The 19,362-nt window shown below is 46.1% G+C and overlaps 1 protein-coding gene across 1 annotated transcript; it reads left to right on the top strand.

Annotated features, from left to right (window-relative positions):
• Window positions 1-5,779: 5,779 nt before the first annotated feature.
• Window positions 5,780-19,245, top strand: serpinf2a (serpin peptidase inhibitor, clade F (alpha-2 antiplasmin, pigment epithelium derived factor), member 2a; the record flags this gene model as incomplete). The annotated part of the gene is made up of 8 exons (XM_079247491.1): window positions 5,780-5,836; window positions 5,914-6,142; window positions 7,514-7,657; window positions 7,746-7,788; window positions 13,159-13,304; window positions 13,503-13,645; window positions 13,846-14,041; window positions 18,710-19,245. The coding sequence occupies 8 exons, from the start codon at window positions 5,780-5,782 to the stop codon at window positions 19,243-19,245; spliced, it is 1,494 nt and encodes a 497-aa protein (XP_079103617.1).
• Between the last annotated feature and the right edge of the window lie 117 nt (window positions 19,246-19,362).

Here is a 19,362-nt window from a genome sequence, read left to right as displayed (position 1 = left end):
TGTAGTCCCTAGCAGATCAAATATATTTAAACAATATACTACAACCATTACAAAGTCAAGAACAAAGATCATTTACACAACCACAACATATAAAGCCCCTGTGTAAAAGAATTACTCCCATGTCGTGGTTCGGCATCTGGATGGAAACGACGTTGTTTACATACTGTACTCCCAGATTCTATGAGTGTAGGCGCGGCCCTTTAAGCGAAGCCTACACGAAATAAAACAAAGTATTGCTCTCTGGCACCTTGCCATTTTAGCATGTTATTATCACTACCGAAGCTGTGGAAAGTCACAAATATGAAAGTGTAAATATCTTGCACAAGTAGAAGCGTCCTGTCAGGTGATGAGGTACAGAACGGTACATAATTCTGTTCGGTAACAGATGCCGATAAGTTACAAGCGTGTCCTGTTCACTGTTAGACTGAATTAGCTTACCTATGACTGAACTTTCCAAAAATACGTATTTTTGAAAGCAATACTTGATTTTTGCGAATAAAAAGCCAAATTAGTGCCACACTGTACCTTTAACCACATGGAAATACCTGATAAAATTGATAGTAACATGTATGGTTTCTCTTTAGCCAGTGTTTGAGTGTTGTTTAAGCACATGATTGAGCACAGGACCCCTACACAACATATGGGGTCCCGTGCTCAGAAGAAGATGCTACAGTCTCCTCATGAAAGGATGGACAAGGTCAGCAGCAATACTCAGGTTAGCTGTGGTGGTTAAACCATGCCATGTTGGTACTAAGAGGCCTCAAAGTGTCCAGTCTGCCTTAAGGCTGGATGTGCTGTATGTTTGGAAATGATCTTGGTTGGAACCGGTGCTTATTTGACCAGTCTGTCCATTCTCCTCTGCTGCACTTAAAGTCTCTTAAACCTGGTTTCTTCCTCATCCTGAAGCTCAGTTTGAACTTCAGTAAGTCTCCTTCATTCCTACATGAATAAATGCTGCCGTGTGACAGGCTGGTTAAATGTGTGTGTTGATGAACAGGTGGCGATAACACGAAGGTTTGTCATCTGCTGCCACCAAGTGGACACAAACTGTAAAAGCCATGTCCTGGAAATCTCCATTATACCCCAAGGGCAAATCATCTGTCCTGCAAGTGTTAGGAGTTTCCCTGCTGCAACATAGCTGACTCAAATGGATACCACTCATGCAGTCTTTTTTATATTATATTATATTATATTATATTATATTATATTATATTATATTATATTATATTATATTATATTATATTATAAGCCCTGCGATGGACTTATTATCCCAGCAGGGTATCGGATCACTGGCAGAGCGTAGCTGTTAATTGCCCACATCTAGTTCTTATCATTGAGCTGACTTCTCAGTACTTGCCTCAGTCGCTGCAGGTATGTAGCTGTGGCAGCTTTCTTTGTGGCTTCTTCATGGTTGCCATTTGCCTGTGGTATGCCCAGGTATTTGTAGCTTTCCTCCACATCTGTTATCCTGCCCTCTGGGAGTGCAATGCCCTCCGTATGGATTACCTTCCCTCTCTTTATCGTTCGTCCACATTTCTCCAGTCCGAATGACATTCCGATGTCCCTGCTGTAGATCCTGGTGGTGTGGATCAGTGAGTCGATGTCCTGCTCACTCTTAGCGTACAGCTTGATGTCATCCATGTACAGGAGGCGGCTGATGGTGGTTCCATTCCTGGGTCGGTGTCCATGTGGATATGGAGAAATATCTATCTATCTATCTATCTATCTATCTATCTATCTCTCTTATCTATCTATCTATCTCTCTATCTATCTATCTATCTATCTATCTATCTTTCTCTCTTATCTCTCTCTCTCTCTCTGTCTCTCTCTCTCTCTCTCTCTCTATCTATCTATCTATCTATCTATGTCTCTCTCTCTCTCTCTCTATCTATCTATCTATCTATCTATGTCTCTCTCTCTCTCTCTCTATCTATCTATCTATCTATCTATGTCTCTCTCTCTCTCTATCTATCTATCTATGTCTCTCTCTCTCTCTATCTATCTATCTATCTATCTATCTCTCTTATCTCTCTCTCTCTCTCTCTCTCTCTCTCTCTCTATCTATCTATCTATCTATCTATGTCTCTCTCTCTCTCTCTCTCTCTATCTATCTATCTATCTCTCTTATCTCTCTCTCTCTCTCTCTCTATCTATCTATCTATCTATGTCTCTCTCTCTCTCTCTCTCTCTCTATCTATCTATCTATCTCTCTTATCTCTCTCTCTCTCTCTCTCTCTGTCTCTCTCTCTCTCTATATCTATCTATCTATCTATCTATCTATCTATCTATGTCTCTCTCTCTCTCTCTCTCTCTCTCTATCTATCTATCTATCTATCTCTCTTATCTCTCTCTCTCTCTCTCTGTCTCTCTCTCTCTCTATATCTATCTATCTATCTATCTCTCTTATCTCTCTCTCTCTATCTATCTATCTATCTATCTCTCTTATCTCTCTCTCTCTATCTATGTCTCTCTCTCTCTCTCTATCTATCTATCTATCTATCTATGTCTCTCTCTCTCTCTCTCTCTCTATCTATCTATCTATCTATCTCTCTTATCTCTCTCTCTCTCTCTCTATCTATGTCTCTCTCTCTCTCTCTATCTATCTATCTATCTATCTATGTCTCTCTCTCTCTCTCTCTCTCTATCTATCTATCTATCTCTCTTATCTCTCTCTCTGTCTCTCTCTCTCTATATCTATCTATCTATCTATCTATCTATCTATCTATGTCTCTCTCTCTCTCTCTCTCTCTCTCTCTCTATCTATCTATCTATCTATCTCTCTTATCTCTCTCTCTCTCTCTCTCTCTGTCTCTCTCTCTCCATATATCTATCTATCTATCTATCTATCTATCTATCTCTCTTATCTCTCTCTCTCTGTCTCTCTCTCTCTCTCTCTCTATCTATCTATCTATCTATCTATCTATCTATCTCTCTTATCTCTCTCTCTCTGTCTCTCTCTCTCTCTCTCTCTATCTATCTATCTATCTATCTATCTCTCTTATCTCTCTCTCTCTATCTATCTATCTATCTATCTCTCTTATCTCTCTCTGTCTATCTATCTATCTATCTATCTATCTATCTATCTATCTATGTCTCTCTCTCTATCTATCTATCTATCTATCTCTCTTATCTCTCTCTCTCTCTCTCTCTCTCTCTATCTATCTATCTATCTATCTATCTATCTATCTATCTATCTCTCTTATCTCTCTCTCTCTGTCTCTCTCTCTCTATCTATCTATCTATCTCTCTTATCTCTCTCTCTCTGTCTCTCTCTCTCTCTCTATCTATCTATCTATCTATCTATCTATCTATCTATCTCTCTTATCTCTCTCTCTCTCTCTCTCTCTGTCTCTCTCTCTCTCTGTCTATCTATCTATCTATCTATCTATACATATACACATACATTCATATTAATTCAAATGGTTCTGACAGATTTGGTCACACTTGTTGGGGACCTTCCCACGAATCATTAAGCTAAAGTTGGACACAAAATCTCCCCCCTACCAGGCTGTTAACAGCACAAGTTCCCATACTGACTAAACAAGTAAACCCGCTTTTAACCACATGACTAGTGTTGCCATGGTAACTCCAACCGGCCACAGCATTGCTACAGCTAGCAGATTTCTCTGTTTGTCATTGTCTTCAGTTGTTTTGCTTTTAAAGTTCCTCATCCCTTCGTTTTCTTGACTTTTCTATCAATTTATATTTGGGAATGTGAGGAGCAATTTGGAGCTTTTAGTTCTGAATTTGAGACCATTTCTGCAGAACATTTTCCAAAGTCCTCATTTTACTTTCTTTACTTTCCCTCCAAAACGGAGCGGACATGTTTAACTCTGCAGTCAAAAACAACGACCTCCATTTAGGACATGAGGTTGGTAAACAAACAAACTCTTGTGTTACACCTCTCTTCCACCTTTGCCAGATTACAGATCAACACGACTGATCTTTGTGGGGTGAAACCAGGAGGCTGAAAAGTGTTTGTTGCATAGCTGGTTGGTGGGGGCGTGAAGTTGGAACGATCAAAGAAAGACAAACATTCGCCCACTCTTTCTGCTAAATGTATGCACAGTTCACAATGAGGACACCAACTAGAGGACAATCCAGTGTTCAAAACACTCAACCTGACATCAAATAAAATTTTTACACTGCACTGGACAAGTCAGCAAAATTCTAACCTTCTGTAGCACATATTCATGTTTACAATCATATCATGATGAAGACTGAAATTTATTTAAAGACAAACTCTTATTTTTAATGCTGCAAACTGGTGTCAGTTAGCTTGATTTAGCATGTAGTTAGCATGCTGTTTAGCTGAGTTTACTCTGAAGCTTCCTAATCAGGTTTAATTTGTTAAATATCAAGTTTAGCTTTAGCTTTTTTGTTAGATAATTTGAATTATCTAAATAAAGTATATTTAAGTATTTCATTGCCATCTATAAGCTAGTTGCACAATATAGCTTTAACATCAAGGTAAGTTTTGTTATAATTTCTTTCTAAGGTTTTATTTGTAACATAGCTAGCTATTATATAAACTAGCTTAAAGATGTGAATCACTATTGTACTCTTGTACTGTACTGCTCCTTTTGGTCAAGTTTACCTTGTAAAGTTTATTTTAGCAATCTTTATTAGACACTGTTAGCGTGAGCTAAGTTTGCAGCTGTGTGGCTGTGTGGTTTTAAAATTTCTTCTATTAGCTTTACTAGCTTCAGTTTAGCTTTTTAGCTTTTTTTTTTAGTTTACCTTTTCTGAAATTTAGTCAAGTTGGTTTCATTTATTGAGTTCATTATATTTTAGTTTTATTGTTTAGTTAACTTTGCTGTTCGCGTTAACATATTGTTAAGTTTTTTTTAGCCTATTATTAATCCAAAAGTCATAGTTACTAGAAAATCATGTGCCACATCATGAATAAGGACTCATTCATGATACAATGATACCATCCATTAACGTGTTGTATGCTCTCAGAGTAACAAGCTTTAATATATAGAGCTGTATCAGTTTACTTTGAGAATGAACAATTGATTTGATCAATCCTGGTTCCAGTGTGGTAGTCTTACACCACTGTTAAAGGACTGCTGGACCAGCCAATGATGGTCCATAGTTGATGATTAACCCATCAACAAGGGGCTGGCAGTTGTTGGGTTCAGGCACTATGCTGTCCAGCCTTCAGAAAGTTGGTCATACCTGTCCTTACTCTTATTTTACACATCCACTCTTTTAATCCACAGGCCAGGTAGGTTTGGCTCATTTTTTATTTCAACAAAACCCTTCAAGTTGGTGACTGGGAAGAATGTTGCAGCCAGGATTTACCAGCAAGACAAAAATAATCAGAGTAACTTGTCATAAAAAGTGGTTTAAATTCAATATGTCGGTGCAGGTCATGAATATAAACGTGAAGTTGAGCTTTAATTGGTGCGATTGGTGGTTTTCTGGGTTGTGTCTCTTCATCATTTTCCAATTTAGCCAAAAATGGTTTTGAAACAGTAACCTTTAGTCTCCTAGCAAACATAGTAGCCATATTGACTCCATACCCTTACTGAGCACACACAGAAACAGTCAGGTTAATGAAAAGTCATTAACTCTTCTGTTTTTACCAACAGAAGCAAAGCTGGAGCATTGCTGGTGGGTTGTTTGGCCCTAAACATTCAGAAAAACATGAAAACACTTTCACTGCCTCAAGGTTTTCATTCCAAACCTGAAGTCTGTTTGTGGACAAAAGAGATTAATGCTGTTTAATGTGCAGGATTAATGGTAGTTGATGTTTCAGGTTGGTGCTTTGAGAATGAAGCTGTGTCTTCTTCTTCTTCTCCTGCTTTGTCTCTGCCACGCGGGACTGACAGTAAGAAGAATCTCAGTAAACCACTTTTGCAGGCACTAAAGGGGGGATGGTTCACATGATGTCTTTTATACCTGCAGGACGAGTCTAATGCAGCTGCTTCCAACGTGTCCATAATATCAAAAGAAGACAAAGAGAAGGACAGCCGCTGTGGAGGGACATTTGGTCCTGAGGGGCGTCGGCTGATAGGTGGCGCTGTGGAGCGACTGGGTTTACAGCTCCTGGAAAAGCTTCCTGTCAGCCCACAGCAGCCCAATGTCATCGTCTCTCCTCTCAGCTTGGCTTTTGCCCTCGCTCATCTCACCTTAGGTTTGTCAGAAGCATTTTTTCTTTTCAAACTTTATCTCTCCTGCTGCTTCGCGTCCATCCACACAGCGACGGTAAGGTGAGACATCTCCCTCTCCAGATTCTGCCTCGCAGCATTCCAGTGAAATATTTTCCACACTAAAGTCACACACAGCTGTTAAGACATTCAAGACAGCCCATAATAGTTGACATTTCAGACTGAACCAAGCGCTCCGTAAAGATAGTGTCCTCCAAGGACACAGTCAATGGATAATTTCATGCAGCCTCACTTTATGCACTCAAAAGGGCAAACTTGGTTTATTCTAGTAAGCAGCACAAGCTTTCAGAAATATGGAGGCAGCTTTTGGCCCAGTTTCTCCCAATGGATCGGACCCGTACAGGACGAATCAGTATGGATTTTAATGTGGGAAAGTACCAGAATATCTGACCCAACCCAGTCTTATATTCTTGGACCCTCTCTTTGGCGCCTGAATCTGACTGATCCAGCTGTAAAGGGTGTAGTTTAGCCCTGTTTCCACCAACACATCCAACTTTGGTTCAGTAAATTCAGATCTCTGTTGCATGTCCACAGCCCATGTCCCATTTGTGCATAAGACAGATACGTAGATGGACAGACAGTCCCGTGTTGTTTAGATGGGTAATTTGTTCCACTTTTGCGGATTTTTCGCCTGAAGCAACAAATGGAGCAATTCCACCAGAAACCACTGGGGACAGTGCTGAACAGTATAGCTGACATGCAAGAAGAAACAAACCAGAGACGAAGAGGCAAACCGGGAAGAAGACAACAAGGACAACTGTAGCTGTTTCAGGAGTTTTTGAAGAAAGGCTGTGTGAGTTTGTTGGGTGTTGGGAAGCTGGAAACAACTTTGTAGCGATGCATTGCCGCTGCCAACCTGCAGAAGTGAACCCTTATCTCAGCACTGCCCACTAGTGGCTGAACTATGACAACATAAAAGACACATGGATTTAGGAGGACAGTGACGTATAACTATTTGAAATGGACGTATTTGTTTACTTACAAATCGTAATTACAAATACTTTCTGTGCAATTCTTTAAAAAAAAATGCCGGAACATCTCCAAATGTATAAACAATGGATTTTTTGTTTTATTTAAAGCCACATGCCATCTATCTATGTTGCTTTAAGCCCATTTACCAGGTAAGGATAAAGCTGGTTATGGAAAACAACATTTTAACTTTACTGAACCAAACCAGAGGAAATGGGGCTCTAGACTCCTGTCAGTCACGCTAACAGTTAGAAATACAGACTCAGAATTTGGAAATGTCAAAATTTTTCTGTCTGACAGCAGTACTGGAGGCTCAAACCAGTTTGATGGCAATGTGACTCTGTCATATGTTGATCTGATTCCTTCAGGTGCTCGTAACGAGACGGAGAAGCTTTTACTACAGAGTCTTCATGCAAACAGTCTGCCATGTTACCATCACACACTGGGAAGTCTCATTCCTCATTTAGGCAACACGTCGCTGGAGGTGGCGGCACGCATGTACCTGAAAGCAGGTTTGAGACGACCAGTGTTCGACTGATGAGGATTTATGAGCATGAAACTGAAATAATCTTACATTTCCTCTCTGCTTCCTCCCCTCAGGGTTTGAAGTGAAGCTGTCGTTTGTCGAGGACTCTCTGGCCAGGTATCGTCTACGGAGACAAGGATGCAGAACCACTTTTCTGTAGATATATTCTAGCTCCATGTGGCTCGAAACTTTTGTTTCATTAGTTTCATTCGGGACAGTTCCGCTGTGAGAGAGGATTCTTCTTAAGAGGTTAAAATGAACTACAACTTCATTTCAGCAGGAAATAGTTTTATGTAAAAAGTAAACAAGCATTTTCAGATGAAACTGATTCATCAACAGATCAGCAAGTTTCTCCTGGTGGCACCGAGGACTTCTTTATTCTCCCTGCTGAATAAACCAAAATCTGTATCAGAACAGTATTTAATGAGGGGGAAAAGTCTGCACATCTTTCTGCACATTGTTTTATCCACGTATAGTCAAACATCCAGCACTGCTTCTGGCCTCTGAAGCATTCCCTTTCCCAGTTCGTTCCAGTCCAACTGAACTGGACTCAACCAGTTTCCTCATTAGGATGCATGATATAAAGATTAGAATGAATCCTGAAATACAAAAAGCTTCTCTAGTGTTCCAAGTCCTCTTATAAAAATGGCCGTACAGGTTGATCCAATGGTGATCTTCAAGGACCGCTGTTCTGCAGGATTTCCATTTTTTTTCCTGCTCCAACACACCCAACTCAAATTAAACCGAGCCAACAGCCTATGAAGGTCTGCTCAATGACTCATTCATTTTAATCAGGTGTGTTGGAGCAGGGACACATCTGCAGTATTGTGGTCCTTGAGGGCCAGCAGTGGACACCGCTGGTGTACCTTCTTGTAAACCCCCCCCCCCGGGCAAGAAAAAATGTAAACATGTAGTTCGAAGATTTACTGCACCCTATCATGGACAAACACAGTAGTTCAATACAGAAAAAACAAACAAAAAACAAGTTAATTGTTTATCTCACATAAAAACACAGACGGGACTAAACAAAAACAGAGTTCCTTGTTTAGCTTTGAAATAATCAGATCATGAGAAAGTAACAGAATACATTTATGTTTGGAGACATTTTAGTAGGAAGTAGTGTAGAAAGATCAACCAAACGACCCCCAGAAAACCCTCGGAATTTCTGTTAGATACGGAAAAATAAACAACCAACAGTAAAGAGTTCATTTCAAGAGGGATTAGGGGAACGTGCGTGTGTGTGTGTGCGCCGGAAGTGTGAAACTATTTTTATGTTGTAAAACACTTTGCAATGCATCTGTATGAAAAGTGCTGCATAAATAAAGTTTGATTTGATTTGAATAATCTAAAAACTGGAGCACAGTCAAATCGCTTTACGGAATTTCAGACGGAAAAGGAGGCTTGAAGTGAAACCAGTTCAGGCATTTCCATGTCATGCTAACGGGGAAAGCTTATTACCCTTCCTGAGCTCAGCGCACACGGGACAGGCTGGACATTCCCACATATGCAGGAACAGCTCAAGTAGAGCTTTAAGGCCATGCAACCCTCTCCAGTCTGTTTTCTTCTCACGTTTCAGCAAAAAATAATCCACCGTATATTTAAATGTAGCGCTGTTCCTGCTTTGTTGTTACTGCAGAGTTACACAGGAAGGCTTCTGTCTACCAATCAGTGGACTGCAGTGTATTAAGCTCCACCCATTTAGGTCAGATCCTGTCCCATCCTGTCCGATCCTGTCCCAACCTGTCCCATCCTGTCCCAACCTGTCCCAACCTGTCCCATCCTGTCCCATCCTGTCCCAACCTGTCCCATCCTGTCCGATCCTGTCCCATCCTGTCCCAACCTGTCCCAACCTGTCCCATCCTGTCCCATCCTGTCCCAACCTGTCCCGACCTGTCCCATCCTGTCCCATCCTGTCCCATCTTGTCCCATCCTGTCCCAACCTGTCCCATCCTGTCCCATCTTGTCCCATCCTGTCCCAACCTGTCCCATCCTGTCCCATCTTGTCCCGACCTGTCCCGACCTGTCCCATCCTGTCCCAACCTGTCCCAACCTGTCCCATCCTGTCCCATCCTGTCCAGACCTGTCCCATCCTGTCCCAACCTGTCCCGACCTGTCCCATCCTGTCCCATCCTGTCCCATCTTGTCCCGACCTGTCCCATCCTGTCCGATCCTGTCCCATCCTGTCCCAACCTGTCCCGACCTGTCCCATCCTGTCCCATCCTGTCCCGACCTGTCCCATCCTGTCCGATCCTGTCCCATCCTGTCCCAACCTGTCCCGACCTGTCCCATCTTGTCCCGACCTGTCCCATCCTGTCCGATCCTGTCCCATCCTGTCCCAACCTGTCCCGACCTGTCCCATCCTGTCCCATCTTGTCCCGACCTGTCCCATCCTGTCCCGACCTGTCCCATCCTGTCCCATCTTGTCCCAACCTGTCCCATCTTGTCCCATCCTGTCCCATCTTGTCCCATCCTGTCCCATCTTGTCCCATCCTGTCCCAACCTGTCCCATCTTGTCCCATCCTGTCCCAACCTGTCCCATCCTGTCCCATCTTGTCCCGACCTGTCCCATCCTGTCCCAACCTGTCCCATCCTGTCCCATCCTGTCCCGACCTGTCCCATCCTGTCCCAACCTTTCCCAACCTGTCCAATCCTGTCCCGACCTTTCCAGACCTGTCCCTTCCTTTCCTGACCTTTCCCAAACTGTCCCAACCTGTCCCATCCTTTCCCAACCTGTCCTGACCTGTCCAAACCTGTCCAATCCTTTCCCGACCTGTCCCTTCCTGTCCGAACCTGTCCCAACCTATCCAATCCTGCCCAGACCTGTCCCATCCTGTCCCAACCTGTCCCAACCTGTCCAATCCTGTCCAGACCTGTCCCATCCTGTCCCAACCTGTCCAATCATGTCCCAACCTGTCCCAACCTGTCCAATCCTTTCCCGACCTGTCCAGACCTGTCCCATCCTTTCCCAACCTGTCCAGACCTGTCCCATCCTGTTCCATCCTGCCCCATCCTGTCCCAACCTGTCCCATCTGTCCCAACCAGTCCCAACCTGTCCCGACCTGTCCCATCCTGTCCTGACCTGTCCCAATCTGTCCCATCCTGTCCCATCGTGTTACAAGCTGTCCCGACCTGTCCCATCCTGTCCTGACCTGTCCCAACCTGTCCCATCCTGTCCCGACCTGTCCCGACCTTTCCAGACCTGTCCCATCCTATGTCATCCTGTCCCAACCTGTCCCATCCTGTCCCAACCTGTCCCATCATGTCTCATCCTGTCCAATCCTGTCCCAACCTGTCCCATCCTGTCCAGACCTGTCCCATCATTTCCTAACCTGTCCCAACCTGTCCAAACCTGTCCCATCCTGTCCCAACCTGTCCAGACCTGTCCCATCCTATGTCATCCTTTCCCAACCTATCCCATCCTGTCCCAACCTGTCCCATCCTGTCCCAACCTGTCCCATCATGTCTCATCCTGTCCAATCCTGTCCCAACCTGTCCCATCCTGTCCAGACCTGTCCCATCATTTCCTAACCTGTCCCAACCTGTCCAAACCTGTTCCATCCTTTCCCAACCTGTCCCAACCTGTCCCATCCTGTCCCAACCTGTCCAGACCTGTCCCATCCTGCCCCATCCTGTCCCGACCTTTCCAGACCTGTCCCATCCTTTCCCAACCTGTCCAATCCTGTCCCGACCTGTCCAGACCTGTCCCATCCTTTCCCAACCTGTCCCAACCTGTCCCATCCTGTCCCAACCTGTCCCAACCTGTCCCATCCTCTCCCAACCTTTGTCATCTTGTCCCAACCTGTCCAGACCTGTCCCATCCTGCCCCATCCTGTCCCGACCTTTCCAGACCTGTCCCATCCTTTCCCAACCATTCCCATCCTTTCCCAAACTGTCCCATCCTGTCCCAACCTGTCCCAACCTGTCCCATCCTCTCCCAACCTTTGTCATCCTGTCCCAACCTGTCCAGACCTGTCCCATCCTGCCCCATCCTGTCCCGACCTTTCCAGACCTGTCCCATCTTTTCCCAACCTGTCCCATCCTTTCCCAAACTGTCCCATCCTGTCCCAACCCTGTTCCATCCTGTCCCAACCTTTCCCAACCTGTCCCATCCTGTCCCGACCTTTCCAGACCTGTCCCTTCCTTTCCTGACCTTTCCCAACCTGTCCCAACCTGCCCCATCCTTTCCCGACCTGTCCCTTCCTGTCCCAACCTGTCCAATCCTGTCCAGACCTGTCCCATCCTGTCCCAACCTGTCCCAACCTGTCCAATCCTGTCCCAACCTGTCCCATCCTGTCCTAACCTGTCCAGACCTGTCCCATCCTGCCCCATCCTGTCCCGACCTTTCCAGACCTGTCCCATCCTTTCCCAACCTGTCCCATCCTTTCCCAAACTGTCCCATCCTGTCCCAACCTGTCCAATCCTGTCCCGACCTGTCCAGACCTGTCCCATCCTTTCCCAACCTGTCCCAACCTGTCCCATCCTGTCCCAACCTGTCCCATCCTGTCCTGACCTGTCCTGACCTGTCCCAACCTGTCCCAACCTTTCCCATCCTGTCCCAACCTGTCCCATCCTGTCCCAACCTGTCCTGACCTTTCCTGACCTGTCCCATCCTGTCCTGACCTGTCCTGACCTGTCCCATCCTTTCCCATCCTGTCCCGACCTGTCCTGACCTGTCCCATCCTGTCCCATCCTTTCCCAACCTGTCCCATCCTGTCCCAACCTGTCCCATCCTTTCCCAACCTGTCCCATCCTGTCCCAACCTGTCCAGACTTTTCCCATCCTGTCCCAACCTGTCCCATCCTGTCCCATCCTGTCCCAACCTGTCCCATCCTGTCCTGACCTGTCCTGACCTGTCCCAACCTGTCCCATCTGTCCCAACCTGTCCCATCCTGTCCTGACCTGTCCTGACCTGTCCCAACCTGTCCCAACCTGTCCCATCCTGTCCCAACCTGTCCCATCCTGTCCCAACCTGTCCCATCCTGTCCCATCCTGTCCCAACCTGTCCCATCCTGTCCTGACCTGTCCCAACCTGTCCCATCCTGTCCCAACCTGTCCCATCCTGTCCCAACCTGTCCCATCCTGTCCTGACCTGTCCTGACCTGTCCCAACCTGTCCCAACCTGTCCCATCCTGTCCCAACCTGTCCCATCCTGTCCTGACCTGTCCTGACCTGTCCAGACCTGTCCCATCCTGTCCCAACCTGTCCTGTCCTTGTAGTGAAAGTTAGCCTTAAGGGAGAAACATTTCTGAAATAAAACCCAGGTTCAACCTGAATTTAGATGTCATGTTTTTAGTCTGTTGTTTAAATGAGAAATCTCTGCTTGACAAGAAGACTTTAGATCTTGTACATCTTAGGGTCTCTCAAAACAGGTTTTGCTTGGCATTGTGGCCATTGGAGTCTCTGCAGCTTGACATGGCAAATTCCTTCTGCTCTTTCTGCAGCTGTTTTTTTTTTTTTTTTTAATCTAAGATGCTTTCCTCCCATCAGGTACAAATCCCGGCCTGTCCCTTTAGTCTCCCTGGAGGAGGTCAACCAATGGGTGGAGAATGTCACCAACGGCCAGATCTCCAACTTCCTGGAGAGTATTCCTCACAATGTGGTGCTTATGCTTGTGAATGCTGTGTACTTCAGAGGTAAGCCAACCACCTCTTCTCCGAGCAATGTGACATTTAAAAAAGAGAAATTATTCAATTTATTTTTTTTTAAAAATGTAGAACATTCACATGCATTCACCCACTTTGTAATTCTGCCCTAAACTAAGATCTGACTCTTAAGGGCTTTTTCTTTCGAACTACAAAACATTCCCTCTGTCTCTTCACTGTGTTTGTCAGGTGAATGGAAAACACGATTTGACCCCCAGGTGACCTCAAAGGGAGTGTTTTACCTGGACAACACAAACTCTGTCTCGGTGGACATGATGAAATCAGCTCAGTACCCTCTCCGCCTGATGGATGACCCAGAGCTACAGGCACAGGTAACACTGACTTCCACAGGTACACCATGAGCGGGCTCACATCTCAGAACTGTGATTGTTGAGGTGCTTTGTTAGACCATGGCTTCAAAAACCACTTGTCCAGAACAAGCATTATCTCACATTTCACCCACCTTCACTTTGTTGGGTTAGTGCCTTTGAAAGAGTCAAACAACATGACAGAAGTCGACTCTTCTGTCCAGGTTGCCAGTTTGGCCTTTAAGGGAAACACCAGCTTCTTAATCGTCCTGCCCAGAGGAAACGTGTCATCAGTGCTTCCCAAATTAAACATCTCTGACCTCTACAGACGTCTACCTCAAGAAAAAGTGATGCAGATCAACTTACCCAAGGTGAAGCTGCAGTACCGGCAGGAGCTGGAGGAGGCGCTGACCAGAATGGGTAAGAGCAGTAAGACTGAGGGTCTGGACTCAGTGGCTTTCGTAAGTCGGTCCAGTCTCTGGCTGCAGCAGACTGGAAGGGAGCCTAAAGGTCATTTAGTTTGATGCACTACAACACTATCTGACAAACATCGACTAGAATGGATTTTCTTCTCAGCCATTGTGTAGTCAAGTAAAGTAAACTCAAAAGTTGTTAAAAAATGATCAGACAGAACAGGGTTATGAGGAAAAACTGTTAGTTGATCACTTTTGATGCCACATGTCAGAAGAAGATCCAGAGTGTGACGATGAGAATGAGTCGGTCTGTGGACATTTTGGGAAAATCCAACTGAACTTAATATAGAGTTAAATGCAATGGTTAAACTGTCATGTTCATCTTCAAGATGAATGTTAAAATCACCCAGAACAATAACTTTATCAGTATTCAGCACTAAGTCTGATAAGAGGTCTGAGAAGTCAGTTAGGAACTGTGAGGAAGATCCAGGTGGACGGTAGACTACTACTAGGAGAAGTGGCTTCTCTCATTTCCATCTTGGGTGGGACAGACTAAGAGTCAGGTGTTCAAAGCTATTGTAACTATTTTTATGTTTAGGACTAATCAATAGTTCTGATTTAAAGATAGCTGCCACACTTCCTCCCCGACCTGTAGTTCTGGGAACATGAACATTTAGACAATCTGGTGGAGTCTATTCATTAATACTAACATGATCCTCCTGCTGCAGCAGGTTTCCATAAGACAAGATAGATCAATATGATGATCAGTAATCAGGTCATTGATTAACAGAGACTTAGACACAAGAGATCTAATATTCAATAAACCGCATTTAATGGTTTTATTATTTTGTCTGATTTGATTCATTGTTTTGATATTAATGAGGTTTTCATGATTTAATCCACCCGTTTCTGTTTTATTCTTTCTGGGTTGTGGGGGGGGGGCAGATACCATCATTATGGGTTTTGGGGAGGGGGGCAAGAGGGGTGAGATTACAGAAAGGCAAGTTCGGAGCCGGGGTAAAGGATGGCATGGACCTTACTGCAACGCTTAGGCACAGGGGGAGGGAACCAGTGAGCTGCTGGTCCGACACTCATCGCCTAACGGGGGGAAATCCCAAAGGCTGAGGACGTCGAGCTGGTTATGACAGGGGATGTTGTTTGGTGGAGGTGTACTGGAGTGATGCCTTCCTCTTTGCTGCTGTGGAGCGTCAATGAACCGGGGCTCCTGTTGGCATGATGTGGAGCTGACCGGGATCTTTGGTTTAGCTCCGAGATGCAACCAGGTCTCTGGATCGGTGAACTGTGGAAGGGCCTCAACGGCGGGATGGCCATTAATATTAGGCTAGTTGGGGAACGCTGCTCCGGCATCCACAGCTGGACGGCAGGGAGTGGTGACATCAGGAACCTGGGAATCCGGTTGTGGATTGCGGATGATAATGGTGTCCATCATGATCTCAGGCTCTCAGATCCGATGCAGACTGGACACCCATGACTCCAGTTCTACTAGTTTTTTGGCCCGGTGCACACAACCGACACAACCAGAGGGGGATGAAGAGGTGAGCGGAGCCATGTGAGCTTCCTGTAAATGTCAGCAGCTAGCTAACAGCCTGGTTGACAGGATCTCAATTGATCGGACTTTCCCACGCTGTCAGTGTAGAACTTGTTGGAAAGCACAAGTTAATCGGCGAGAGCCCTTCTCTTCTGCTAAAAATGGGCTTACAGCAGCCACTGCTAAAAAGATTCTTTTAGAAAATGATCTAAGCTAGATCAGATTGAAGATTTAGACGAGACGAGCTGACTGATATGAATAAAATGAATGAACAAATGAATCTTGTTGTCATCTTCTGCACCTGCCTGTTTATGAGCTGCTGATTTGACTCAGGTGTGTCACAGCGGGGAAACACTGAAGACTGCAGGATGATAGCTGACGAGGACTGGAGTTGATGACCCCTGTTTTAGAAATTTCCCTGCTGAAACACATCAGACTCATATTAATGGAACATCACAAGGCTAGTCCACAATTTGTAGCAATTTGTAAATATTGTTTGAAAAAAAGGCAAATTCCCAGATATTTAACTTGATTAGAAGCCATCTCATCGAGGCTGGAGATATTCTGAGTATTGGAGGGCACGTATCCTTTCTCCAAAATCACAATATTTGTGTTGGAGGTGAACATCTGTATATTTAGTCTTTAGGGGGCCTGCCAAAATATGCAAAAACTAAGCTGAAGTTGGTCTAAACCATATCTTCAAAGAGCTCGACAAAGTAAAGGACTGTATCATCTGCATAGAGACGTATATCTGAATCGAAAGAGCTGGGAAACGTGAGAACTGAAGGCCTTTACACTTCAAATCTTTTGTCTGAATAATTCGCATTATTTTTTTATCGGATCAGTGTAAAGTCAATGTGAACGTTCATAGTAACAAAATTTCCTCCAGGGATTTTACAAGATATATTTTTTCAAACTTAGGTGGATTTTTTTTAAATACTAGCATCCAATGGATCCTCCAACTGTCCCACGGATCCTCAAGTGCATTCTCAAGCGGTCATGGTCCTGAAGTCCGTCCTGAAGTAGTTGTGGTCCTGAGTTCCATCCTCAAGCGGTCATGGTCCTGAAGTCCGTCCTGAAGCGGTCATGGTCCTGAAGTCCGTCCTGAAGTAGTTGTGGTCCTGAAGACCATCCTCAAGCGGTCATGGTACTGAGGTCCATTCTCAAGTGGTTATGGTCCTGAGGTCCATCCTGAAGTGGTCATGGTCCTGAGGTCCATCCTGAAGTGGTCATGGTCCTGAGGTCCATCCTCAAGTGGTTATGGTCCGGAGGTCCATCCTCAAGTGGTCATGGTCCTGAGAGCCATCCTCAAGCGGTCATGGTCCTGAGAGCCATCCTCAAGCGGTCATGGTCCTGAGAGCCATCCTCAAGCGGTCATGGTCCTGAGAGCCATCCTCAAGCGGTCATGGTCCTGAGGTCCATCCTCAAGCGGTCATGGTCCTGAGAGCCATCCTCAAGCGGTCATGGTCCTGAGAGCCATCCTCAAGCGGTCATGGTCCTGAGGTCCATCCTCAAGCGGTCATGGTCCTGAGAGCCATCCTCAAGCGGTCATGGTCCTGAGGTCCATCCTCAAGCGGTCATGGTCCTGAGAGCCATCCTCAAGCGGTCATGGTCCTGAGAGCCATCCTCAAGCGGTCATGGTCCTGAGGTCCATCCTCAAGCGGTCATGGTCCTGAGAGCCATCCTCAAGCGGTCATGGTCCTGAGAGCCATCCTCAAGCGGTCATGGTCCTGAGGTCCATCCTCAAGCGGTCATGGTCCTGAGAGCCATCCTCAAGCGGTCATGGTCCTGAGAGCCATCCTCAAGCGGTCATGGTCCTGAGGTCCATCCTCAAGCGGTCATGGTCCTGAGAGCCATCCTCAAGCGGTCATGGTCCTGAGGTCCATCCTCAAGCGGTCATGGTCCTGAGAGCCATCCTCAAGTGGTCATGGTCCTGAGGTCCATCCTCAAGCGGTCATGGTCCTGAGAGCCACCCTCAAGCGGTCATGGTCCTGAGAGCCATCCTCAAGCGGTCATGGTCCTGAGAGCCATCCTCAAGCGGTCATGGTCCTGAGAGCCATCCTCAAGCGGTCATGGTCCTGAGAGCCATCCTCAAGCGGTCATGGTCCTGAGAGCCATCCTCAAGCGGTCATGGTCCTGAGAGCCATCCTCAAGCGGTCATGGTCCTGAGGTCCATCCTCAAGCGGTCATGGTCCTGAGAGCCATCCTCAAGTGGTCATGGTCCTGAGGTCCATCCTCAAGCGGTCATGGTCCTGAGAGCCATCCTCAAGCGGTCATGGTCCTGAGGTCCATCCTCAAGCGGTCATGGTCCTGAGAGCCATCCTCAAGCGGTCATGGTCCTGAGAGCCATCCTCAAGCGGTCATGGTCCTGAGGTCCATCCTCAAGCGGTCATGGTCCTGAGAGCCATCCTCAAGCGGTCATGGTCCTGAGAGCCATCCTCAAGCGGTCATGGTCCTGAGAGCCATCCTCAAGCGGTCATGGTCCTGAGAGCCATCCTCAAGCGGTCATGGTCCTGAGAGCCATCCTCAAGCGGTCATGGTCCTGAGGTCCATCCTCAAGTGGTCATGGTCCTGAGAGCCATCCTCAAGCGGTCATGGTCCTGAGGTCCATCCTCAAGCGGTCATGGTCCTGAGAGCCATCCTCAAGCGGTCATGGTCCTGAAGTCCAGCTTTAGGTTCTGGATTAAACAATGAACCTCTCCAAGTTCTCCTTTTCCTAGAGCTAGATGAACTCAGAGCGTCTTTCTGTCTTTTTTTCAGCATCAACACGCTGTTGTCGTGGCTTCACGTGGAATCCAACTCGCGAGCTTGTTTCAGAATTTTCATCATTTATTCATAATTCCGCATCACACTTGGTGTGCAGAAACAGAAACGTTGATATTTCATCCCTGATTTATTCACAATTTGTAGTCGTTTATTCACATCGATCCTGGTGCGTAAAGGTCTTAAGACGTAGATTTACCAGAAATGTAAATACTGCCAAGCAAGTCTCCCTGAGAACTGAGTGACAACAGAGGACAGAAACGGGTGGAACTACTGGGGTGTGATAGCATCCAGGTCAAAACTAGCTGTTTAAATGTCCACCAGTGACCTTTTTCTTTCCCTCTGGCTCTCTCTGACTGTCAGGACTCGGCTCTCTGTTTTCTGGTCCTGACCTCTCTGGGATTTCCGACCTGCCCCTCCGGGTGTCGAGTGTCCGCCACGCCAGCACGGTAGAACTCAGCGAGGAAGGTGTAGAAGCATCTGCCACCACTGTTGTGAGCACCATGCGCTCCATCTCGCTCTTCTCTGTCACTTCCCCCTTCCTCTTTGCCCTTGTGGATGACACCTCTCTAGCGCCTCTCTTCATGGGCATCATCACAAACCCCTCCGCCGACAATGACCCCATGCTCAATGACCATCCCCACGGCAACAGCACCATGAGCGACCAACTTGTGGAGGAAGCTGCAGGGAAAAGAGACGCTGATGTTGAGCACAGAAGTGGGTTGTGCAACGAGACCGAGGCGGTCGAGTCCTGCCGCGCAGCCGGTGGTGGGACGGAGATATTGCAGCAGGTGAATGGACAGGAGGGCAGCAATGGCAACAAGAAGGGACGGGGAGATGAACCAGTGTCCACGCCGGATAACTCCGTACCTGCCTGGAATCAGAAGTCTTTACGTTGAACAAACGCTGCAGTGTTAGGAGAAATAACCACTTTCTGACTTAGATTAGAGCACAGAGGCTAATTAAACAACTCAGTAAAAAAACCCAACCAGTTTTTTGTGTAAAGATCTGCAGGG

The sequence above is a fragment of the Telmatherina bonti genome, assembly GCF_933228915.1.
Source record: "Telmatherina bonti genome assembly, chromosome: 10".
Classification (NCBI taxonomy): domain Eukaryota; kingdom Metazoa; phylum Chordata; class Actinopteri; order Atheriniformes; family Telmatherinidae; genus Telmatherina; species Telmatherina bonti.
The sequence above is the reverse complement of the archived record's forward strand: the minus strand, read 5'-3'. Positions and strand labels throughout refer to the sequence as shown.